The 27,791-nt window shown below is 35.5% G+C and overlaps 1 protein-coding gene and 1 pseudogene across 7 annotated transcripts in view; one reads left to right on the forward strand and one right to left on the reverse strand.

Annotated features, from left to right (window-relative positions):
• Positions 1-27,791, reverse strand: part of AUH (AU RNA binding methylglutaconyl-CoA hydratase) — a 174,802-nt gene that overhangs the window by 93,860 nt on the left and 53,151 nt on the right. For 6 of the 7 annotated variants that reach the window (XR_003681316.2, XM_007109401.2, XM_028494170.2 and 3 more), the window contains one exon: positions 15,458-15,544. The exons of the other annotated variant lie outside the window; for it this stretch is intronic. Coding sequence is in view for 5 of the 6 variants with exons in the window: in XM_007109401.2 (XP_007109463.2) it covers positions 15,458-15,544 (87 nt within the window). In the remaining variant the exon portion in view is untranslated. The remainder of the gene's footprint in view (positions 1-15,457; positions 15,545-27,791) is intronic. 7 annotated transcript variants of the gene reach the window in all.
• LOC112066754 (uncharacterized) lies at positions 22,415-22,497 on the forward strand (annotated as a pseudogene).

The raw sequence follows: 27,791 nt of genomic DNA on the forward strand, positions 1-27,791 counted from the left end.
TTTTTCTCTTCTGTTGTACCAAAATATTTTCTATGTATTTGACCCAGAGAGACAGTATTTTCTAATAGAAAAATGCATAAGAACAGGAGATTTTTCAATCACATGAAGAAAAGCTAATCAGAGAATTTGAAAACTTTCAAAATTAAATTATTTCCTTTTATAAAACATTACAGTATAACAAAATCTTAAGAAAAAAAAGATGTTAGAAAGACAAATTTTGTGATCCAGCCTTTTAACATAATTACCTGTATTTCAATGCAAATTCAGTTCTGCATTTACATAGCTAAATTAAAGCTTTTGCAATTTTATTTCATCAGAAAAAAAGGAAAAGGAAGCCAGAAATGCCTGGCATTTTGAAGAATACTGTGGAAGATTATTTACAAAAATATCCACATCACACTAGATTCTACAATTTAAAATTCTGGTGAAAACCTATTTTAAATGTTTTTTTTATTAGATAGCAACTCCTTGAGGCCTCAACTTGAGAGAACTGGGCCTGCCCTCTCAGTTTCTACTTCACAAAGAATCTAAAAATGTTTTCTAGCTCTTCATGAAATACTTACAGAAAGACTAGTCAGAAGTAGATAAACACCTCTGCTCTAGAACAGCATATTCTATACTGCTAATTTGCACAATGGAGGTCCCAGTAGTGAGGTACCCACATCATGCACCTGGAGGAGGGATGGTAAGTTCAGGAACAACAGCCATTATTAGATTGGGATCATCTCATGTTTGTGCAACCATGCTGATTTGCTGATGCCTAATATTTAAAAATAGTCAATTAACTGCTTTCAACCTACACATCCCATACCTGAAGGGGGGCAGTGAGGACTTCTAAAAATGAGAATTTCTTTAGAATAAAACATCTCAAAAAAGAGACATAAGAGGTTTTTTTTTTTTCCTTTGAAAAGAGCAAAAGACCTAAATTTTGTTCTAGGATTTTGGAGTTACTTTTTAAGAAGACGCTTTCTAAGAAGCTAGGGAAAGTAAAGTAAGGAATTTAGTGACTCAAAACACAGAACTTCTTTCTGACCTCTATTTTAATAAAATAGCTTTCAAATGAGTCTAGTACCTCTAAGTTCCTTATAGACTCTCTTTTATTAAAAACAAGCACAGCATAATAGTCACTATGGCCAAGAATAAAGTCCATTCACCCTTCAGACCACAGAGAAAGATACTCTAAATGTGGAAAATGACAATATAATCAAACAAAAGGGGAAAATGGTATCAAACACTTTTTAGGATATATTCTGATTTGTACTATTACCGATACTGCTACAATGACCAATTTCAAGATATGTATGGTTGTTGAAAACCAGCTCACAATAGTCCTGAAAATTTAACAATTCTCGAGTCCATATGAACAGGCGCCAGCACATGTACATATAAAACAGCCCCAAGAGTACAATGCAGGATCCTCCTCCACCAGCATCCATTAACATCCACCAGACAAACCATTTGCACCCATGGAAAAAATAGCCCCAGAAAGCCCTTCTCTAGAACTATAGCACAAGGACCAAGAAGAAAGCTGGAGGCCTATGTGCAAATCTGGTCCATAAACCAATTTTTTTTGACATTCAAAGGGTTTCTTCTCAAGAAAAACCTTAAAACTAGGAGATATTTTCTAAAAATCTAGAATTCTGGCTTCTCTTGAAAATACGAAAAAAGAATATAAGAAAAAATGCAGAAAATTATTCAAGAAATAACATAAGAAAGGTTTGCAGAACTCAAGATATATGAAGCTACTAAAAACATTGATCTAATTCGACAAATATAAAGAATATATGTAGCACGTATATATAATGAAGCATAATAATAACAAACTCCCTTAAAATCACCAAAGTAAGAAACAGGTCAGAACTAATACCCTATCTGCCCAGGTGTTCTTCACCTATTCTTCCACCTGCCTTCTCAAACCCAAAGTTAATCACCGAAGTCTGCGTTTATCATTCTCATATTTTTCCTCTGTGTGTGCATGTATATGTATGTGATTTCATTGCATTTACACATCTCTAAACTATATACTGTTTTGCATTGCTTTCAGTTTTACAAAAAATTATGTTATTTTAATTCAACATTTTACAAAGATTTATCTTTGCTGTTACATGTGTAAGTTATTTATTTGCAAGACTGCCCATGTCCAACTGTACAAATATACCAAAACATCTATCCATTCTCCTGTCATTGAAATTTGTTTGTTTTCAGCTTTTTACCATGAACAATATTGCTACTATAAACAGTATTTTTCTTATATCCTGGTATAAGTAGTTTCCCTGGACACGTGCAAAATGCCTATAGCATAGTGCTGTTTCAAACTCTAAGCAGCGGGCTTCCCTGGTGGCACAGTGGTTGAGAATCCGCCTGCCAATGCAGGGAACACGGGTTCGTGCCCCGGTCCGGGAAGATCCCATATCGGGAGAGGCCACAACAGTGAGAGGCCCGCGTACCGCAAAAAAAAAAAAAAAAAAAAAAACGAACCAAAAACCCCACAAACTCTAAGTAGCAAATCACTCATTAGAAGACCAAAATCAGGAAGTTTTAAAAATAAAATAGGAGTATCAAACTGCAATGCACAAAGAAAGGTAATTACTTCATGAATCTTTGATACCCACCCACCCTTATGTGTTTACTGGACCAAATTGTAAGTATATTTGTTACTGTCTCGTAAAAACAGTCTTAAAGTCACCCTTCTAGGTAAATACCCCATAAAAATGTGAACTATTGACTCTTTTGAGATGTGGATGCTCAACTTTGTAAGATAACACCAACAAACTTTTCCTAACCAGTTACACCAATTTATACTCCCATTGAAAGTGTATTAAACTTCCTGGTGATCCACTTCCCCGCTAACTTGGGTAATGTTAGGCATAAGAATTTTTGGTTAATCTGGTAAATACAAAATAGCATCCCACTGTGGTATTAATTTGCATTTCTGTGATTGCATATGAGGTTGATCATCTTTCCATATGTTTACTTCCAATTTCCCTTTCCTCTTGTGTGAAACATTTTTGTCTTATTGATTTCCCGGCTGCATGTATGTATGCATGTGTTGATCCATGTCTGCATGTATATACACACGAATCCTTTGGCAGCTATGTGTTTCAAGTCTTTTCTCCCACTTTGTGGCTTTTCTTTCTCCTTTCTTCACAGTGTCTTTTAATGAACAGATGTTCTTAATTTCATAGAACTTATCAACCTTTCCTTTTGTTTTGTACTTTGTGTTTAAGAAATTTTTCACTCCATCAGGATCATATGTTTGTTTTACCTCATACATGTAGTCAAATCTTTGCCGTCCCCCAGTGATCTTAATGCCTTCTCTCTCCTTATCAGTTCCCCTACTTCTATGGGTCTGTTTTGGGTTCTATATTCCACTCCATTGGTCAATTTGTCTACCCCAAAGCCAGTAATAAACTATCTTAATTTCCATAGCTTTAAAATAAATCTTGAGTACTAATAAGGCAAGGACCCTCATTTTCTTCTTCTTTAGAAATGTTTGGCTATTTTGGAGCCTCTTTATGCTCATCAAGTTCCTCACAAAATTAATGTACTTTTAAGTTAAATCTGTACATTGAATCATTTGTGAGAATCATCTTTTAGATACTGAATCTTCCTATTCAAGAAGATAATGTCTCTATTTAATTTTTTAAATGTCTTACAATAATGTTTCATAATTTTTCCATACAGCCTGCATATGTTTCTAGATTCATTTTTGTTCCTACTGTCAATAATATCTTTTTCTGACATATCTTTTCTCTGTTGCTGTTGGAAAAAAGGCAATTATTTTTTAATATGGATCTTATATTCAGCCTCCTTGCAACACTCGTTATTTCTAATAATTTGTGGATCCTTTTAGATTTTCAATAGAGACAATCACTTGAGAAAGACAGTGCTATATTTCTTCTTTTTCAGTCATTATTTTATTTCTATTTCCTGCCTTTCCACAAATGCCAGGATTTTCAGAACAATGTTGAACAGAGGTGGTGATTACAGGCCCCCGTCTTTTTCCTGATTTTAGGAGACCACTTTTACATTTTACTAGGAAATACCAGGCTAAGAAAGCTCCCTTCTTTTCCTAGTTTAGCTTTATCTATGATAGATTTGACATCTCTCATTCTTTTTATCAATCTATTGAGAAAAACATATGACTTTAATGTGATATCTTTGTCTGGTTTTGGTATCAAGGTGATGCTAGCTTCGTAGAATGAGTTCAGAAGCATTCCTTCCTTTGCAAATATTTTGGAATAGTTAACAAAGAGTAGGTGCTAGTGCTTTTCTAAATGTTTGGTAGAATTCACCTGTGAAGTTGTCTAGTCCTAGACTATAGTTTGTTGGGAGTCTTTTTATTATGGATTCAATATCATTACTGGTAACTAGTCTGTTGATATTTTCTATTTCTTCCTGGTTCAATGTTGGGAGATTGTACATTTATAGGAATTTTTCCATTTCTTCTAGGTTGTCCATTTTATTGGTGAAAAATTGTTCATAGTAATCTCTTATGATCTGTTGTATCTCTGTGGTGTCAGTTATAAATTCACCTTTTTCATTTCTGACTTTATTGATTTGGCCCCTCTCTTTTTTTCTTGATGAGTCTGGCTAAAGGTTTATCAATTTTGTTTATCTATATATTTTGACTTACATGTAAAGTGATTATTGATGGGTAAGTAATTGCTGCCATTTTAAAAATTGTGTTTGGGTTTTTTTGTAGTTTTTTTTTGTTCTTTTTTTTGCTCTCTTCCCTTGTGATTTGATGATTATCTTTAGTGTTATGCTTGGATTCCTTTCTTGTTTTTTGTGTGTGTATCTATTATAAATTTTTGGTTTGTGGTTACCATGAGGTTTATGTATACCATTATATATGTATTAAGTAATTTATTTTAAGCTGCTCCCCTCTTAAGTTCAAATGCATTTTAACAACTCTGCATTTCCATCCACCCCAATAGTTACTGTTCTGACATCATATTTTACATCTTTTTGTTTTATGTATCCCTTTACTACTTATTGTGGATATAGGTAATTTTACTACTTTCATCTGTTAACTTTCCTACTAGTTTTGTATTTGGCTGATTTACTACCTTTACCTTTATAATATATAGTTGCCTTTACCAATGATATTTTTTTCTTTCATAATTTTCATATTTCTAGTTGTGACCTTTTCTTTTTTTTTTAAATTTATTTTGAGGTGTGTTTATTACCCTTTGGACAAGTAAGCAGAACGTCCAACTGACCAAGATTCAAGGAGGGATGGTCAGAGCTGGCTTTAGAGGAAGACAGCGAGTCATATATGGAAATTTAACAAGGATCTAAGGAGGCTCCCTGGAATGACAATGTTCATGGATCGATGAATATACAGGCCTGCTGGTCGGGTCTATTTTAGAAAAGTAAATTTGCTTTCTTGTAGGTAAATTCCAAAACCAGCTAATGTGGTCTCCAGGATCGAGGGAATATTATTAGAATCCCAGACAATGCTAAATCAGAAACCCCTTTCCCTTACTAATCTATCTAAAAACAAAAAAAAAAGTACTGCCCAAAACCCTCTCCTCATGTTTTCATTTTTCCCAGTGTCTTTTCAGGATGAGCCCTGACAGATAGTTGAACAACTACCCTTTGGACGGTGGCTGCAGAGAGCTGAGCAAAGGGTCTTGGAATTCTGAAATACAGATCAGATGACATTCTTATAATTTAATTATCTTGAATTCCCTAACATTCTTTTACCTGTTGACATTATCATATTAAAATTTCATCATGCCTGAAATGTTGATTCTTGCAGTGAAAATCACTCCAGGTTACAATTTTTCCCCTTCTCAAAAATACCGCTATTTCTCTAGATGGTTGTTTTTATTCCATCATCCATCACGATAAAAACTAGATAGCTGGTGGAAGCAGCCACATAGCACAGGGAGATCAGCTCGGTGCTTTGTGTCCACCTAGAGGGGTGGGATAGGGAGGGTGGGAGGGAGACGCAAGAGGGAGGAGATATGGGGATATATGTATACGTATAGCTGATTCACTTTGTTATACAGCAAAAACTAACACATCCTTGTAAGCATTATACTCCAATAAAGATGTTAAAAAAAAATGGCCTTTTCTTTTTTGCTTACAGAAATCCCTTTAACATTTCTTGTGAAGTTGGTTTGGTAGTGCTAAAAGCTTTTCGAGTCTGTAAAAGTTTTGACCTCTACATCAAATCTGAATGAAAGCCTTGTGGGTAGAGTATTTTAGGTTGTAGGTTTTTCCCTTGTATCACTTTAAGTATATCATGCCACTACTTTCTGCTCTGCAGGGTTTCTGCTGAAGTCAGCTGATAATCTTATGGAAGTTCCCTTTTAGGTAACTTGTTACTCTTCCTTGCTGCTTTTAATATTCTCTATTCTCTCTTTAGCTTTAGTTTTTGCCATTTTAATTATACAATGAATTGTATCTTGGTGTGGTCCTTTTTGGGTTGATGCTGTTTGGGGCTCTCTGTGCCTCCTGGGCCTGGGGATGTCTGTTTCCCTTCCCAGGTTAGGGAGGTTTTCAGCTATTATGTCTTCAAATACGTTCTCTTTCCCTTTCTCTCTTCTCCTTCTGGGACCCCTATAATGCAAATGTTAGCATGCTTGATGCTGTCCTACAAGTCTTTTAAACTGTCCTCATTTCTTTTTATTCTTTTTTCTTTTTCTTCAGCTTCATTGATTTCCACTACTCCATCTTCTAGCTGATTTGTTCTTCTGTATCATCTAATCTACTTTTGATTCCTTCTAGTGTATTTTTTCTTTCAGTTATTGCATTCTTAACCTCTGTTTAGTCATTTTATAACTCTCTGTTAAAAACTTCTACCTTTGGGCTTCCCTGGTGGCGCAGTGGTTGAGAATCCACCTGCTGATGCAGGGGACACGGGATCGTGCCTCGGTCCAGGAAGATCCCACATGCCGCGGAGTGGCTGGGCCCGTGAGCCATGGCCGCTGAGCCTGTGTGTCCGGAGCTTGTGCTCCGCAACGGGAGAGGCCACAAGAGTGAGAGGCCCGCGTACCACACACACAAAAAAAAACTTCTACCTTTTCACTCTGTTCATCCAATCTTCTCCTGATTTCTTTGCTATGTATAAATATTTGGTAGTTTGGTTACATTTCCTGACCTTGGAGAACTGCCCTTTAGTAGGAGATGGCCTATCTGTTCCAGCAGCACACGCCTATCTGGTCACCAGAGCTGTATGCTCCAGGGGTGTCCGTTATGGAGACTGCATGGACCCTTCTGTTACAGCAAGCTGACCACTATGAATGGTCTGGCAGGCGTGGCTGACCCCCAGTTCAGTTGGTTGCCAGGTCCTGCCTTATGAAGAGACTGTCGGCTGCTGCTGGGTAGGGCTGGGTCACAAGGCAGCTGGCTGTGGATCCCCAAGGGGTCCCGAGGCTAGTGTTGGCTCACTGGTGGGCAGAGCCAGGTTTCGGGGTGGGTGGTTACAGGGCTTGGGTCCCTGGATCTAATGTTGATCTGCTAGTGGGTGGTGCCAATTCTCGACTCACCTGGCTACAGGGCCCAGGGTGTCCCAAAGATGGTGTCGTCCTGTTGGTGAGTGGGGCTGGATCCTAGGGAGGCCTGCTGAGGGGTCCAAGGTGTCTTGGAGCTGGTGTTGGCTTGCTAGTGGGCAGGACAAGTACCAGGACTTGGGTGGGATGGGGGGTGGGGTGCACCAGGGCAGGTCCTGCAAACAAGTTGGTGAAGTTGGTCTGGGGCTAGTGCCAGCCCACTGGTGGGCAAAGCCAGGTCCCAGAGTCTCTGGCTGCAGGGTCCTGGAGGTCGTGGAGTTGGTGTATCAACCTGCTGGTGGGCAGGGATGGGGCCCAAGGTGACCTGGGGCTGGTGCCTGCCCACTGGCTGGTGATGTTAGTCTAGGGTTAGTGCTGGCCAACTGGTGTGTACAGCCAAGTCCTAGGGTCTCTAGCTGCAGGGCCCTCAGGTAGGGGGACTAGTGCCGGTTTACTACTGTGCAGGGCTTGGTCCTGGGCCCTCTGGTGGACAGGGCCAGGTCCCAGGATGGCTGTGGGCTCAGGGAGTCTTAAGGCAGCTGGCATGTTGGTGGGCGGGGCTGTGTCCAGCCCAGCTAGTTGCTTTGCCTGAGGCATCCCAGTACTGGTTGTGAAAGGCTGGTGGGTGGGGCCAGGTCCTGGAGCTAATAAGCTAAAGGGAGAATTCCAAAATGGTGCCTGCCAGCATCAGTGTCCTAATGGTAGAATGAGTTCCCAGAAATGTCTGCCACCAGTGTCTATGTCGCCAGAGTGAGCTGCAGTTGCCTCCTGCCTCTCCAGGAGGCTCTCCAAGATCAGCAGTCGAGATAGAATCACACTCTTCTCAAACTACTGCTTCTGCCTTAGGTGCTGGAGGATGCAAGATTGTGTGTGTACCCTTTAAGAGTGGAGTCTCTATTTCCCACAGCCCTCTGGCTCTCCCAAAAGTAAGCACTGCTGGCCTTCAAAGCCAAACATTCTGGGGGCTTGTCTTCCCAGTGTAGGATGGCTGTACACCAGAAACTAACACAACATTGTAAATATATATATATATTCTTTTTCATATTCTTATCCATTATGGTTTATTACAGGGTATTGAATACAGCTCCCTGTGCTATATAGTAGGGCCTTGTTGTTTATCTATTTTACAAACAATAGTTTGTATCTGCTAATCCCAACCTCCTAATTTATACCTCCCACTCCCTTCCCCTTTGGTAACCATAAGTTTCTCTTCCACGTCTGTGAGTCTGTTTTGTAAGTAAGTTCATTTGTATCATATTTTAGATTCCACATATAAGTGATATCATATGATATTTGTCTTTCTCTTTCTGACTTACTTCACCTAATATGATAATATCTAGGTCCATCCATGTCGCTGTAGACTGCATTATGAAATTTAATGAAGATTTTAGGATCCAGCACATGATACCTTTTTATAAATGTTTTACATGTTCATGAGAAGTATACATACTCTCTAATTTGGGGTTAAAAGTATATTAAACCAAACTTGATACTCAGGTTGTTCAAATCTTTATTTTTAAGCTTTGTCTTTTGACCTCATTGATAAGTTGGGAGAGATGGGTTGCAATTATCCATAATGACAGAGGATTTGACAATTTCTCCTATATACATCCAATATAGCTTTATTTGTACATTTTGAGATCTTTGTTTTCAGGTGCATACAAGTTCAGTATGACATTTCCTAAAAAATTTAAATTTTTATCACATGCAGTGACTATCTTACTAATAATCCTTTTTATCTCAAAGTATATATCTACATACCTCTTTCCTTTGGTTAGTCATCTCCTGGTATAAAAAGAACTATACCAGATGTGGCTATTATTAACAATACACAGCCTATTTACATTTTTTAATCAGATCTAAACATCTATGTCTTTCAACAGCAAGTTTAATGGTAATTACTTATTTCAACATCTTACTATTTAATTTGTCCTAAGGTTATGCTTCTTTTTATATTTTTTATGGATCTGATGAACTTTCTTTTGGTTTTTGTTTTGTTTTTCTTACTACTCCCTTCACCCTCCAACTCATCTGTAAGCTTTATGCTCCGTTTCCATGAAGAATATCTTAGGACCCCTATCAAAGGATACACAGGCCTTAAAACCTTTCATCTCGGGGGCTTCCCTGGTGGCGCAGTGGTTGAGAGTCCGCCTGCGGATGCAGGGGATACGGGTTCTTGCCCCGTATGTGGGAGGATCCCACATGCCGCGGAGCGGCTGGGCCCGTGAGCCATGGCCGCTGAGCCTGCGCGTCCGGAGCCTGTGCTCCGCAACGGGAGAGGCCAAAACAGTGAGAGGCCCGCGTACCGCCAAAAAAAAAAAAAAAAAAAACCTTTCATCTCTGAAAAGCAACAACCAATGAAAAGCCCTGAGCCACGCATGAAGCAATGTACTCAAATTAGAACTGAAAGTCAGTAGATTTTTTTTAATATATAAATTTAAAAAGTGGAAGACTAGAATTAATTCTAAAAAATAGAAAAAGTAAAAAAGATAGAAGACATCTGAGATGGATGGATAGATGGATGGCAGTGAGGAAGGGAAAGAGAGAGAGAGAAAGGGCAGGTGAGAGGGAGAAAGGAAAGAAATCAGGCCGTGTGTCTGCTTCAGCACAACCTGTGAGCTAATACGGTTTTTCTATTTTTAAATAGGTAGAAAAAAAATCTATTTAAAATACTATTTCATAACCTATAAAAATTATATGGAATTCAAATTTCACTGTGCATGAAATTTTATTGTAACAGAAAAACACACATTTGTTTACACATTGTGGCTGCTTGAGCACTGTATGTCAAAGTTGAGTAGCTGGTACAAGACAAGGATGTTTCCTGTCACTAGTCCTTTTCAACATCATACTATAAGTCCTTACTAATGCAATTAAACAAGAAAAGGAAATAAAAGGTAATACAGACTGGGAAGGAAGACATTAAACTGGCTTTGTTTGCAAAAGATATTTTCATGCACCATGTGCAGAAACCTGAAAAATTAACAAAAACATTCCTGGAACAAATAAGCAATTATACCAAGGTTGCAGGATACGGGGTAAATATACAAAAGTCAATCATTCTTTTATATACCAACAACGAAAAAGTGGAATTTGAAATTAAAGACACAATATCACTTACACTAAGACCCCAAATAATGAAATACTTAAGATATAAATCTAACAAAATATGTACAAGGTCTACATGAGGAAATTAAACTAATGCTTGAAATCAAGGAAGAACTAAATAGAGAGAAGATATTCTGTGTTCATAGATAGGAAAGCTCGATATTGTCAAGATGTAGATTCTGCCCAATTTAACCTGTGCAATGCAATTCTCAATCAAAAGCACAGCAAGTTATTTTGTGGATATTCACAAACTGATTCTAAAATTTATATGGAGTGGCAAAAGAGCCAGATTAACCAACACAATATTGAAAGAGAACAAAATTGGAGGACTGACAGCAACCAATGTCAAGAGTCACTATAAAGCTACAGTAATTGAAGACAGTGCGGTTACTGGCAAAAGAATAGACAAATAAAGGAACAGAACACAGAGCCCAGAAACAGATCGCATAAATACAGTCAACTGATCTTTGACAAAGGAATAAAGGTAATATAATGGAACACTGATAGTCTTTTCAACAAATAGTGCTGAAACAACTGGACATCCAGAGACAAAAACATGAATCTAGACACAGACCTACACCCCACAACAATTAACTTAAAATGGATCACAGATCTAACTGTAAAGCACAAAACCATCAAACCCCTATAAGATAACATAGAAGAAAACCTAGAAACCTTGGGTATGACAATGACTCTTTAAATACAACACCAAAGGCACAATCCATGAAAGAAATAACGGATAAGTTTGACCCTAATAAAAAACTTCTGCACTACGAAAGATAACGTCAAGAGAATGAGAAGACAAGCAACAGATTAGGACAAAGTATTTGCAAAAGACACACCTGATAAAGGAATATTATCTAAAATATACAAAGAAATGTTAAAACTCAACAATAAGAAAACAATCCAATTAAAAACTGAGCCAAAGACCTTAATAAACACCTCACCAAAGAATATATACAGATGGTAAATAAGCCTATGAAAAGACCCTCCACGTAATATGTCATCACAGAAATGCAAATTAAATCAACTAAGATCTACCACTACACACCTATTAGAATAGCCAAAATCTGGAACACTGACAACACCAAATGCTGGCAAGGATGCAGAGCAACAGAAACTCATTTACTGCCGGTAGGAAGGCAAAATGGTACAGCCACTTAGGAAGACAGTTTGGCAAATTCCTATAAAACTAAACAGACTCTTACCACATGATCCAGCAATCGTGCTCCTTGGTAGTTACCCAAAGGAGTTGAAAACACGTCCACCCAAAAATCTGCACCCAGATGTATATAGCAGCTTTATTCATAGTGGCCAACACCTGGAAGCAACCAAGGTGTCCTTCAGTAGGTAAATGGAGAAACTGTGATACATCTATACAGTGGAATATTATTCAGCAATAAAAAGAAATGAGCTATCAAGGCATGAAACGACATGGAGAAAACTTTATTGCATGTTACTAAGTGAAAGAAGCCAATCTGAAAAAGCTACATATTACATGATTCCAACTATATGATGGAAAAATATGGAGACAGTAAAACATGGTTGCCAGAGAGGGCAGAAGGGATGGATAGGCCAGCACAGAGGATTTTTAGGGCAGTGAAAACACTCTGCACAACACTATAATGATGGGTACACGGCATTTTACATTTGTTCAAACCCATGGAATGTAAAACACCAAGAGTGAACCCTAACAAAAACTATGGACTTGGGTAATTATAATGTGTCAACATACGTTCATCAATTGTAACCAATGTGCCACTCTGGTGTGAGGTATTAATAATGGGGGGTGGAGACTATGCATATTGTGGTGGCAGGGGATATATGAGAAATCTCTTTACCCACCCCTCAATTTTGATGTGAACCTAAAACTGCTCCTGAAAAATAAAGTCTTTAAAAAAAAAAAAAGTTGAGTAACTGTAACAGAGACCATAATACCCCTGCAAAGCCTAAAATATCTGCTATCTGTCCCTTTAAGAAAAAGTTTCCTAGCCCCTAGTTTAATGTACTAAACAAACAGATTTGATCAAGACAGTTTTTACCTGCCCTTCAAAATCTAAGTCACCACCAAAGACATCTTAAAAATTTTATGTCCATTGTAATGCTGTAGTGAAAAGTATCATTACCTAATATTGGGGAACTCATGTAATAGGAAAAAGAGTACTGGATCAGGATCCAGAACAGAAATAGTACAGCTTCAACCAGTGAAAAGAAAAATCCACTACAGAAAAAGTAGTTCTTCATTTAAAAAGCATCAGAAAAATTCCAATTTCAGATTCAATAAAATAGAAAGAGGCTGGGAACAAACATCAACGTAATGTTTATAACTGAACCAGTCTTAGCCACTCATCCCAGCGTATATATAGAGTTACAGACAACATCAACTTTTACTTCTAAGATCAAGTTCTCTGACCAACATGGAAACGAAATCCATGCTCTGCCTCACAAGACATCTATTTCACCACGTGGTTGAAGCTGGAGAGAGAAGCAGAGGAGAGCCTTCAATAACACTGGCAGAGGATAAACAAAAGTCATGAAGGTGACAAGAAACATTCTAGAAATCAAAACACATATATTTTTTTAAAAACTTAGCTCTAAAAAAAAAAGGAAACAATAACAAAACCACACAAGACCCCAAAAGATGCCACATGGTCAAATTCTAATCTTTCAAATAACAGATGATTTCCCTGTATAGTACAGAAAAAGATGAAAAACTTTTCACTTCATTCTATGAAGGCTGTATAAACATGATACCAAGCCAGAAAGGGTAACACAAAAAAACAAAATTAGAAGATTCCCATCTCATTTATGTTTACATCAAAATATATAAAATTAAATCCAGCAGTATATATTAAAAACCACCATAACCACAAACCACAATGACCAGGTAGTGTTTATTCTAGTAATACAAGGCCAGTGCAGCATCAGTCTATTAATACAATTCAGTATAATAAAATCTGAGACAAATTTTAATATATACCATCCTGACACATAACAAAAAGGCAGCTGACAAACTGTAACCCTTATTCTCAATTAGAAAAGAGTGGCAAACTCCTAAACAAGTTGAAATAGAAGAAAACTCCCTGAACTTGATATTTACTGGCAAAATATTAAAAGCATTCATTAAACTCAAATAAAGGTAAGGATGAACATGATTTCTTCAACAGCTGAATATTGTACCAAGAACCTTAGCCAATGTGAGAATATATGAAAAATATGTTAAGATTAAAATGCTGGAAAAAGAAGAGATAAAAATTGCATTTTTTATATATAATGAACTTTTTTTGCTTTCTGGAAAACACAAGAAAATTAATTGAGAAAAAACAATGACTTATACAAGTACAAGCACATAAAATTTACCAAATTTCCTACGGACCTACAACAATAACCAGACTTCAACAGAAATACGGTGAAAAGGTCCCATTCAAAGGAATAAATGTTATAAAATAGCTAGGGATAAATCTGAGGGGGAAAAAATACACACGACAAAGCCAATGTGAAGAAAACTTTCTTGACAAACATTAAAACACGAATGACCACCCCCCAAAATGAGAGCCATGCATATCATGGATGGAAAGATTCAGTATCATAAAAATGTCAATTCTTTATAAACAAGATTTATAGAAATTCCAATTGCATTCTCATGAGAGTATTTTTCTTCTTCACTTTAAAATTAATAATTCTAAGCTCATCTGGAAGAATTGATGTGTGAGAATTAGCAAAGAAAATCTTCAAGGAAAAAAGAAAAATGATAATGACAGGAACTTAGTACCCTCTAGATATTAAAGCTCCTAGAATTGAATTAGGGTGGAACATTAACAGGCAATACCTGTAATACATTTAACAACAAAAGATTAATACAAAATTGACTTTAGGTAAATAGTTATTAAATAATGCTATAGAAAAGAGGATAAAGAATGTGAAAAGGCAATTTAAAGGAGGGGAAAGGCAAGTCTAACCTGAAAAGATATACTAGCATCTGAGAAAGTGAAAATTAAAATGCTAAGATTATTTTTTTCTTTAACTCTGGCAAACTTAAAAAATAGCAACAGTAAATGCTACAAGACTATAAGGAAACAGGTACTGTCATGTGATTGATGGGAATATAAATTATTACCATCTTTTTGCAACATAATCTGGTAGGATTTATTAAAATGTAAAATGAACACATGATACTTAGAACTGCAATACCATGTTTAGGAATCTATCTTATAAATATACATACTAATGTTCTAAAAGACTGTACAAAGATAATCACTGCTTTATTATAAATAACAAAAATAGCAAAAAAACTACAAAAACAAAACACCAAAACAACAAAAACATCCTAAGCGTTCATTAATGAAGAAATAGTTTAAAATTTTGGATAAGACTATGCCATGGATTACTATATAGTAATGTATTAAAAAGTGTTAATAATAAATTGATATGTACTGAAACATAAACATTACACAGAAATTTATAATTCGAAGGAGATAGTATGATCCCATTTATGTAAAAAACAAAAAAATTCCCAATCTATAAATATGTCTGTGTATGCAATTATTTAAGAAATATAAATACTTATGTCAAAGGTTTATGCCAAATTATTCTTTGTTTTCTAATAATTACCTCTATATGCCATGTCATCATAAATAGGAGGCATCTTTAATTATAAAAAAATTTTTCACAACTTTTCAAATTAAATATATTACATGCTGTTTTATAACCAGCTATAGGTCATGATTATCTAACTATATAAATATTTTAGCCAAAGCTTATACATAAAGACAGTGTGCAACTTTTAAAATCTGACATTTAAGGTCACCTTCAGCATGCTAAAAGGAGAATTTAATTGTGCTTACCGATTTCATTAATCACTGCTCTTATTTTGGAGACAAAAGGACCAACTTCACTGGAATTCATTTTGACTCTTTCCTTAAGGTCAGCACCTGCAAAGTATTTTATTTACAAATATAATCTAGTTATAAACAAAATTTTAAGGCAACAAACTGAACATTTACTTAAGATTCATATATAACTTGAAGACAGACTAGATTTATCAAAGGAATTACAGTATCTAAGTTTTCCTTCCCAAAGACCAGCACCAGATTGAATATAATATTTGTTTGTTCATGTATATACCATGTGCTTAAAGTAATGCTTCTCAAACTTCATGGTTCAGAACCCCTTTATACTCTTAGAGAAGGAGGCATTGTTAAGATTATATATATACATATCAATAGTTATCTATTAGAAAATGAAACAACAAAATTTTAAAAATATTTATTTATTCATTGAATAATACAAATAAACCCATTTCTGTTAACATAAATGATTACAGACTGATGCCACTTTCTTGGTTCTTGAAAAGATGCTGGCAGTTCTATCCACCACTGCTTCTGTCCCATCAGTGCAAATGCCAACCCAGGGAAAAGGGCAAATCACACTTTCCTGCTATGAAAATCATCGTGACTTCATGGATGCCCACCTTGGTGACTGCAGATCACATTTGAGGATCACTGGCTTGAAAGTATATGCAAATTGACAATTTCATAATTATGAGTTTATCACAGAATCATAACTTTGGAACAGATAAAAATAAACATAAGTAATTCCTTAAGGGATTGTTTACTCTGTGGCTCAACAAAGACATTCTTTTTAATAAAATTAAACTCACTGAGAAAAGGTATGTCCCCATTAAAAAAACAAACAAATAAAAAACAAAGTAAAATTACAGCATAGATAGTATATACTCAGCTACTTATTTTCTTATTAGCCCATTATAAATTGATCATGACTAGACGTAACATCAAGTAGCAGCTGATTCTGAGCCCATATACTTCCTGTGGAAGTGAGAACTGCAGTTGACAAAACACATATCCTACAACCCATCAGTTCTTAGGTATATATACCCTAGAAAATCTCTCAAATATATGCCCAAGGAAATACATACATTCAATGCGACATGTATAAAAATAGCAAAAAAAATGGAAAAAACCTAAATATCCACCAAAAGGATTAATAATAAAACTGGGACATACTTATACAACAAAATGTTATATGTGCAGCATGAAAATGAAGGAATTAGAGTATAAATATAGATAAATCTAACGATGTTGAAGGATTTATAATTATATAAATAAATACAATATATATTTATCATTATATATAATTACTGAAAGATACACAGGATAATAACAATTTAAATAAGTTTTTAAAAGAAGAATGCTATGTAGGGATATAAAACATACATGGAAATGATAAATTTCAAATTCAATTGGTGGTGACCTCTGTGGGGGAGGGAGAGAGATGTGATTGGCAATAGACACAGAGAACTTCAATCTTATTTGTAATACTGTGTTGCTTAAGTTAAGTGATGGGTACTCAATATGGTAGGTAGTCATGATTTTTGGATGTCTGATATATGTCTTCATAATTAATTTTTTCCATGAAGAGCTAAAATTTAGCATGGAAGAAAAATGTCAGTAGTGTCAAAAGAATTCTAAACTAGTAGGATGTATTTGTTAAAGAAATAATGGTTCAACTCACTGTCATTTAACATTAAGAATATAATTTTAAATTGAGAATATAAAATGTTGCCTAGTGCATGTTAGCTAACACATATTGGTTAATAAAAGTAGCTAAATGTAGTGTGGTACGGGGGAAGGGAATAGACGAAAGAGGAGCCAAAGCAATGAGGAAGTGAAAGCTGATGGGACAGACAGGGACTGTGGATGAGGTGGTCCTGAAGGAGCCCCTGTAACTGCATCATGGGATCCATCACGTCCTCCGGCCTCAGGGCACCCTCTAACACACTAACTAGAGCTCCGATGGGGGGCTTTTACCAACATTCTGCCCCTGTGACCACACAGCAGGCTTTGAAAACCACACTCAGGTTAAAGAAACAAGGCTGCTGGAAGCCATGCCAGGACCTAAAGGGAATCAAGGTTTGCTCTTAACACGTGTCGTCCTTTAACTGCACACTAGTCCCAGCAGAGAAGTGTAGAAGATGTGTCTCATTATGGAATGCAGCTTTATCCACACAATGGTATGAGACAGAAAATGAGTATCTTTAAAGTGAAGAAAGAAAATAACTGCCAATCTAGAATTCCAAACAAATCAAACCTATCCTTCAAAATGATGGTGAAATAAAGACATTTTTACACACCCACTCACAGACACACACACCCACAAACAACAATTTGTCCACCAGCAGACCCATGTGAAAAGAAACACTACAGGGAATTCTTCAAGCAGATTATGAGAGTTTTAAATCTTATTTTATACTCCTTACAAGTGATATGTCTTAAAATATAAGGGCACAGACTGGCTAAAGTAAAAGGGTAAAAAACTTGCAAACACTAAGCAAAAGAAAACTTGTAAAGTTATCTTCATCTCTGACAAAAGAGAAGGCAAGAAACATCACTCAAGTTAGAGGGTTATTTTATAATAATAAATATGATGATCCATTAAAAAAGCCATAAAAATTCTAAATTGGCATACATAAAAAGACAGCCCCAAAATACATAAAGCAAAAACTAACAGAACTAAAATGAAAAACTGCCACGTCTACAACCACAGTGGATTTTAACGGACCTTTCACAGTAACTGATAAAGCAAGCAGTCAAATATCCTTTCAAATATTCCTATCAAGAAATAAAAAATAGGAAAAAATTAATCCCAAAGTAGAAACTGGAGCAAAAAAAACTTTTAAATAGAAAACAAATGTGCAAGAGAAAAATCAAAATAGTTGGTTCTTTGAAAAAAAACTAAAATAAATGATAGACCTTTTAGCAAGACTCATCATAGATAATCAGAGAAGGCACAAGTCCCAATCGAGAATGAAAAGGAGGGTAATACTAAGGATTTTACAGACAATAAAACAATATTATTAAAAACTTTGGCCCAATGGATTTGAAAAACGACAGGAAATGAACAAATTCCTAGGAAAACACAACTTATTAAAACTGACAAATAGAAAATCTGAAAACACAAATACATATTAAAGAAATTGAATATGTAATTAAAAACTTTCCTACAAAGAAAAGTGCATGCCCATATGGCTCCAATAGTAAATTCTTCCAAACATATAATGAAAAACATTTACCATCAATCTTAAAAATGCTGACATGGAGAACAGCAAAACAAAAACTTGAACAGAACATTGTAAGAAAAAAACATGACAGGCCAATTTTTCTCATAAATAAAGTCTCAAAAAATCCTAAACAACGTATCAGTGTATCATAAGTAGTAACATAAATAAAATATATCAAGACCAATTTATACTCAGTCCAAGATTTACAACTGGACTTAAATTTTTAATATTAAATTTTTTAATTTATGAAAGTTTTTAATTTACATAATTGAGAAAGGTGAAAATCATATAAATTTTCACTAGGGTCAGAAAAATAGTTGATAACATTCAACACTCATTCTTTAACATCTTCACTGAGGTATAATTTACATAAAATAAAATTCAGTCATTTAAAATACACAATTCAATATTTTTAAAGTAAATTTACAGAGTTGTACAACCATCACCACAACCCAGTTTTAGAACATTTCCATTATCACAAAAAGGATCCCTCACACCCATATGCAGTCACTCCCTGTTCTCACCTCTAGCCCCAAACTAATCTACTGATATTTTCCTATAACTTTACCTTTTCTGAACATTTCATATAAATAAACTCATATAATTTTTGGTCTTCTGTTTCTTTCTTTCACATAGCGTACTGTTTTTCAGGTTCATCCATGATATAAAGATGAATCAGTACTTTTTATCTTTTTATTACCAAATAGTATTTCATTGTAGGGACATTTTGTTTATCCATTCATTGGTTGATGGACATTTGGGTTGTTTCTACTTTTTTGGCTATTATGAAAAATACTACCATGAACGTCTGCATACAAGTCTTTGTGTAGAGAAATTTTTTCACTTGTCTTGGATAGAGTGGAATTGCTGGGCTATATTGTAAATTTCTATTTAACTTAAAAAAGGAAAGAAGAAAAAAAACCTGCCACTATTTTCCATAGTGGCTGCACCACTTTACATTCCTATCAGCAATGCCTAAGGGTCTCTGTTGTCCTACAAGGTCACCAACACTAGTCTGCCCTTTTATCATAGCCATTTTAGTGGACATGAAGTGGTATTTATTATGGTTTTAAATTTGCATTTCCCTAATGACTAATGAGGTTAGCATCTTTTCAAGGTGCTTATTAGCCATTCTTAGTTTCTTGAGTGAAATGTCTATTCAAATCTTTTGCTCATTTTTTTGATGGATATTTTATTCTTACTGGGTTGTAAGAGTTATATCTTGGATACAAGTCCTTTTTCAGAAATATGATTCACAATATTTTCTCCCTATCTGTGGCTTATCTTTTGATGATTCTTGATGGTTTTTCGAAGTTTAATTTTAATGAAGTCCAATTTATCAATTTTTCTCTTTTATTACTTATACTATTGGTGTCCTCTCTAATTAACACTCATTATTAATTAAAAATTCATAGCAAAGAATCTTTTTGATTTTATAAAGAGTAATTACAAAATACCTATAGCTAACACCACCTTTAATGGTCAATTACTTCCTCTCAGAGATCACGAATGAGACAAGGTATTCTTTATCACTTCTACAGATGGGAACAGATGTACAAGTCTGAGTAATAAGAAAAATTTTTTAATTACAAGGAGCAGAAGGAAAAAATAAAACTGCCATCATTAGCAGATGACTTAATTATACATGAAGAATATCCAAAAGAATTTACAAATCATAAAAATAAGTGAATTTAGTAAGGTTGCTGGATACAGGTTCAATATAAAAAAATCAACTTTCGGGCTTCCCTGGTGGCACAGTGGTTGAGAGTCCGCCTGCTGATGAAGGGGACACAGGTTCGTGCCCCGGTCCAGGAAGATCCCACATGCCGCAGAGCGGCTAGGTCCGTGAGCCATGGCCACCAAGCCTGCGCGTCCGGAGCCTGTGCTCCGCAACGGGAGAGGCCACAACAGTCAGAGGCCCGCGTACCGCAAAAATAAATAAATAAATAAATAAAAAATAAATCAACTTTCTATGTACTAGCAAAACAAATTTGTGAAATTTTAAAAAGATACCATTTATATTAACATTCAAAAATCAAAGAGCCAAGGAATAAATCTAATAAAAGATGTATAAAATCTTGACACAAAAACCTACAAAATCTAAATTAAAGAAGTCCTAAATAAATGGAGGAATATATCATTTCATGTGTTAGAAGATTCCATACTAAAAGAGGTAAATTCTCTCCAAATTAATAGATTCGATGCGGTTCCAATCAAAATCCCAATGCTTTTTAGAAATTGACAAAGCGGATATGCAAAAGCCCAAGAATAGTCAAGATAATCTTGAAGAAGAAAAAGCTGGAGAATTTATATTTAAAAAGATGTATTATAAAGCTACTGTAATTAAGAAAATGGGACACTGGCTCAAAGATAGAGAAACAGAGCAATGGAACAGAATAGCAAGTCCAGAAAAGACCTGCTTGATTTATGACAAAGATGGCACTGCTGGAACATTCCAATAAATGGGGTTGGGACCACTGAAGGTTCATATGGGGAAAAATAATTCCTGAGCCTTCGTATCATATACACAAACAAATCAGTCAATCGTGCATTACAGCCTAAATTTGAAACGTAAAACAAATAACTTCTAAATGAAAATATCCAGATAGCTTCAAGATTTTGGTATAGACAAAGATTTTTAAAAGGTTTTTCCAACACTTTTAAAAGGAAAACACTAGAGTTCTTTAAAATTAAAAACTTCTGTTCATCAAAGGACAACATTAAGCAAGTGAATATGCAAGTAAAAGACTGGGAAATGGTATCTTAAATACATGTGTCCTGTGCATGTAAAGAACTATAAATCAGGAAGAAAAATATAAATAACCCAACTATAAAATATAGGCAAAAGATTCATACAGATAATTCACGAAAGAGAATATAACATTGGCTAATAAAGAGATGAAAAGGAATACAACATGACTAATCATCAAGGAAACACTGATTACAAACACAGATAGTTTTATAAGCAGTACAGTGCTAAAGTGTTGGTAAAGGTATAGCGCAATGAGAACTCTGATTTAATGCTGCTGGGAGTAAAACTGGTAAAAAAAAAAATCACCATCCCAAGTATACACACCCAACAGAAACACATGATATGTACACTAAAGGACACGTATAAGCGTATTCACAGAAGCATTATTCAGAATAGCTGAAACCAGCAACACCCCAAACATTCATCAACAGCAAAATGAATAAATTGTTAAATATTCCCACAAATACGAATACACTATTCCTAGATGAACAGTACATACTGAATCTCACAACCGTGTTGAGAAGAAGTCAACCTTAAAAGATACATGCTGGATAATTCCAGTTACATAAAGTTCGAAAACAGGTAAAATTAGTATTTGGTAATAAAAATCAGAAAAACCTCCACTATCTCTTGGGTGAGAGATGGTTAATGATAGGAAGAAGCATAAGGGATGAATTATGGTGTGCTGGTAATGGTAGTGTTCATTTCTTAATTTGGGTGGTGATTGCCCAGGTGAGTTCATTTTGCAGAAATTTATTACTTACAGTTTGTGCAATTTTCCCTATGTATATTATAATTCAATTTAAAAATTTATGTTAAAAAAAAAATTCCTTCGGCAGCCAATTAGGCCTCTTTTCTCTGTGGAGGCCTGGTGTGCAATGGCTGCAAAAAGCAGCCACACACACACACCATTGTAAAGCAATTATACTCCAATAAAGATGTTAAAAAAAAAAAAACAGATTAACTAAGGCACTAAAAAAAAAAAAGCAGCTTCCTTGGTAATGCATGCAGCCTGTTGCTTGTATGGGTTGCCCTAAAGGACCTTCGAGACAGCCCTTACCAGTGGACATTCATGTCTGACATCATGCTGTGCCTAATCTAGGCTCCAGACAGGTATACAGGGTGCCTTTGGAAAGCCCCAGCACGCAGTGGCCAGAGTCCACACTGGCCAAGTCATCACATCCATCTGCACCAAACTGCAGAACAAGGAGCAAGTGATTAAGGCCCTACGCACGGCCAAGTTCAAGTTTCTGGGCCCCAGAAGACCCACATCTCCTAGAAGTGGATGAATCTGAAGACATGGTGGCAGAAAAGTGGATCATCCTGGATGACTACGGGTCAAATACATCCCTAATCGTGGGCCCCCTGGACAAACGGCAGACCCTGCACTCATGAAAGCCGTGGTGCTTTCCCTTACTCACGCCCACCAATAAATCCAACTTGCCTGCCCAAAAAACAAATGAAAAAAAATGACAAAAATAAAATCCTGACTCCATACACATTACCTGCTCCAGCTACCACCAATTTCTCTCCTCCTTTTTTTAAAAGCCAAACTCCTCAAAAGGGCTGCTCTTTCTGTCTCCCACCCTCTCCTCTTACACTATGTTTCTAAACAAGGGGGACAAAAAGATACTAAAAAATAAATATAATATATAACCAAGATAAAAAGTGATAAATATTTGGGAGTAAAAATAACAGGAAAGTGTGAATCTAGAATACAGAGGGAAGTAAAATTGTGAACCACGTTACAATATTAAATAGTATGATCACACTGGTCTTACTGAGAAAGTATAATAAAATTCAGTAAGATCTCTGTAGTCCATATATTCCTGATAATTTAATATTTGGTTCTAAGTTACATATTTTTAATTATTTGTATTGCTTTTGCAGTATCTACCACAAACTCTTTTCACCTAAATATGTAGTAATCAGAAACGTAACACCCCAAGTAGACAATGCATGGAGTTAATATATTATTTAACAATTCTGAGAGAATATAGTTAATTTAAATATTGCCCACTAAAATGGTCCTCTCCTAAAATCCTTGGACTTTTTTTTATAAATTCCTTCTTCTGAATATGCTTCAGGATTACTATGTAGTAAATTTCTACCTATTTATCTTTGTTGCAGACTAGTCCAGTGAGTAGAAAAGTTATGGAAAACAATGATAATATTCTTTGTTGTACATTGCAGGATACCTAGCTTCCTTGGTCCCCAATAACCAAATGGCAGTAAAGCCCTTCAGTCATTGTGACAAGCAAAAATGTCCCCCTAAATTCTAATATCTTCCCTAATGAGTGTTACCATCCCCCTTGAGAGCTAATGCTCCAAGTCAGTGGTCTTCAACATTTTCTGTTCCCATTACAGCTGAAAAGAATTTTGAAAAACGATGCACTCCCTTGAACAGTTTTATACTGACATCTAAAATTTTTCATAATTTAAACAGTTGCAAGGATTGCAGTGCACTATAAACACTGGCACCTTAAAATACAACTGATATATACCATTGTCAATGCATCCAGTGGAATCTACATACCAGTGACTTGACTCTGAAAATCATTCACGTCTAAAACAAGAAACAAATCCTTGCTTAACGATAAGAAATACGTCATTTATTTTCTTTATGAACAACTTTATGAAGTGTTGTATTTCTACACTTCGCTGCGATTTTTTTCTGATGCAATCAGCTTTTATGCTTAAAATTCTTCTTTTGACCACTGTCACATTTCTTTGCAACAAAACATATATATTGTATAAACTGAATTAATTTTTATTAAATTCCCTGTAACCATGAAGCACTGTTTAGAAGTTTTCCTCTGGACTGACTTTGCACTACAAGCATTATTAACATAAAATTGATTGAAGCATAAATATATTACAAATCTGATAACAACTAGATATTAAAAGTAAACTTTTTTGGGAAATGTATCTCAATGAGATAGATAAGACGACCTTCCCTCCTTCCATTATTTCATATATCTATGCATGAAAATCATTTATTGCTAGAATACTTCAGCAATGTCACCCAATTCTTTCAACTCCTTTAGAGCCAGCTCTTGAAAAATCACATTATCAAGAAGCATTTAACAATTCCATAAAAACTTTACTGTCCTTAAATTATGCTGAAAGCAATGAATTGGAAACTGCCAGAATAAGAACAGTTTCCTAGTTGAAATTCTCAACATTAGTATTTTAAAATACCCTTTTATAGCAATTCAGAGCTTTCTTCCTCCCTGGGTCAAGGAAGTAAAAAAAGGCAAAATCAGGATTGACTACTGTAAAGTGCAAGAAGAGCAACTATGAAAGAGAAGATGGTAAAGAGTAACTTAACCTGCAGATCAGCCTGAAAAGTTCTACAAAAAAGTACATAGAAGTTATCAGCTAGGTCCCTTTTAAACAATCTGTATCTCCTGAATGCCTAGAGGAGAACCCAACCTCAGTCTGGGGGATAACTGCTTTAAGTCATTTCCCTCGGAGTACAGGTGCTGGGTCATGTGAAGTGCAAATGATCTTTAAAAGTTATTACCAAATTGTTTTTCCAAAGTAATTCCACCTCCATACATTATCACCAGCAGTGCATTGCTCCACATTATTACCAGTGCCTGGTATTGCCACACTTATTAAGTTCTGCTCATCTAACAGGTGAGAAATGGTAGCTTTAAGCTGCATTTTTCTTAGTAGCAAAAGATGAAATGTCTCAATTTTGTAGAACATTACTGTGCAGTGAACAAAGTCATCATTTCAGATTTGCTCCAGTTTATGTACATGAACTATCAATCCAAAGCACCCTGGTCTTTTTTGCTCCCGCTCCAAATAGACTTTCATCTCCTCCATCCAACCAAAACATCAGGTCAAGATAAGCAAGGATTTCCAGATAGCTCAATCTGCATCTTAACCTCCAAAAAGCACCAGATGGAACAGATGCTCCCTGTGTCCTGGGGAAGAGTCTACCTAAAACCAGGAGATATGTCTGTTCTCCTCTCCTGTACTGCTGTTGTATGGTGGTTGTATCAGGGTTATTCTAGCCTCAGAAAAGCAGCTGAGAAAGGGTCTTTCTTTTTTTAACTTATCAAAGAATATATGTAAGACTGGAATTATCTGTTCCATGAAATGTCTGGATAGAATGTTCCTCTGTAGTCATGGAGACCAAGTGTTTTCACTGTTATGGGACCAGTCAGGTTTTCTATTTCTTAAGTCAGTTTTGGTCAAGTTTTATTTTCTAATAATTTACCTATTCCACTTAAAATTTCAAATTCACTGACATCATTCTTAATATTATCTTACCAGATTAATCTCTGTGAAGTTTATACCTATGAGATCCTTTTTCAATCTGAATATTGTTTAGTTATTCCCTCACCCTTGATAAATCTTGTCAGAAATTTGGCTATTTGACTTTTGAAAAACCAACTTTGGACTTTATTATCCTATTACTTACTGTGTATTTTTCCAAGTCATAAGTCTATGTTCATCTTCAGTTCTTTCCTTCTACCCTATCTGGGTTTATTCTGTAGTCACTTTTGTCATTTTTAAAAATTGGATTCTTAGTTTATTCATCTTGAGCATTTATTCTTTCTTAAAGTACAATCTGGGGCTTCCCTGGTGGCACAGGGGTTGAGAGTCCGCCTGCCGACGCAGGGGACACAGGTACGTGCCCCGGTCCGGGAAGATCCCACATGCCGCAGAGCGGCTAGGCCCGTGAGCCATGGCCGCTGAGTCTGCGTGTCCGGAGCCTGTGCTCCGCAACGGGAGAGGCCACAACAGTGAGAGCCTCGCGTACCGCAAAAAAAAAAAAAAAAAAAAAAAGTACAATCTAAACTATATTACACAACTTGTAAAGTATTTTGTTAGAATTTAATTCTGAATATGTTCTAATTTCCATTAAGATTCCTTTGTTGAGCTGTAAGTTATTTAGAAATTATTTTAAATTCCCCACTGTAGGGGACTTTTTCTAATTACTTTTGTAAATGACTTGTACCTTAACTGCCTGTAGCCACAGAATTCAGCCTTTGAAATCTGTGCAGGTTTTACAGCCAAGCAGATGGTTAATTTTCATGAATATTCCATGTGTGCTTAAAAGAGATGCACAGTCATCAACTGCTGAGGGCAATGATCCACACAGGTACATTACATTAACCCTCCGTAGGCCAGGAAAAATAATCAACACCCTTTATCAGCTGGGCTGATAGACTCTTTGTATTAATATTTTATTTAATATTTAGGTCACTTTATAAATAATTTACAGAAAAATAAAAGGACAATAAAAAATCAAATTAGTTGGAAATTTTAGTCAAAATTTAAATACATAAAATCCATATATTTTTATATTTTCCTGATATGTGCACATGTGTATTATACATATACATACCTACAAATGCATAGTGTATGCATATGTATACTCACATACTTACATATATCACACACACATACACACACGAACACATATGAAAAGGGTTATATCATCTGAATGAAAGTGGTCATCAACTGACACACATGAACATGGGACACATAGTTTTATAAAATCTGATTCCAGATTTCAAATATAGCTCTACTAAATGATCATTACTTCTGCTTCTTCTTGAACTTGCATTGTAGAAATGCTGTGCTTTTGAAAATTTGGATGGCTCATAAACTTGTTGAGGACAGCCATATTCATTGTTCCCTGATTGTAAATATTCATTTTTAGATTTATAAACATCCATCAAAATGATCAATGATTTGTTTTCTTTTCTATACAATATAGTCCCTTCCTGTCACCTCTGTATACACACCTGCCTTCAACACTCTTCAATTACAAGCTGTATCAAATAAATGGTCATATACATCATCATATGAAATGCGAGAATATGTCACATAGTCCAACTTCTTGTCACAAAATACACAAAATAATTCATGGCGAAGTCCTTCCTACCTAAAGACTAACTGGATGCAAATTCCATACTTCCTTTATAGAAACCACAGAAATATACTGCTCACTCATCAATTCTTGAGTTCAAGAAAATTCATGTAGGATATTGTCATCTGATAACTCACAGTCTAAGATTTCACTCATACGATCAAGTTCACCATCATGATTAGGGCCTACAGTCTGCTGTCACTTTTGACCATTATTTTACCCATCTAATAACTGTGAAATGTCTTCCTCTGTCAACTTTTCTACTCTTGTACCATTATGTGTAGAAAATGAAAATTCTAAATTCTCAACTGTGTTCAGTGATAACTAAAAGAATGACTACAAAGATGGTACCTCCAGACTTCAGTTATATTTTCTTAAAATGTGTGCAACTCCTGAGGCAATGCAATAAAAAAAAGATAATGCTATAGCATGATTTGACCTCTACAACATCTTTCT

Source organism: Physeter macrocephalus, chromosome 9 (genome assembly GCF_002837175.3).
Source record: "Physeter macrocephalus isolate SW-GA chromosome 9, ASM283717v5, whole genome shotgun sequence".
NCBI lineage: Eukaryota > Metazoa > Chordata > Mammalia > Artiodactyla > Physeteridae > Physeter > Physeter macrocephalus.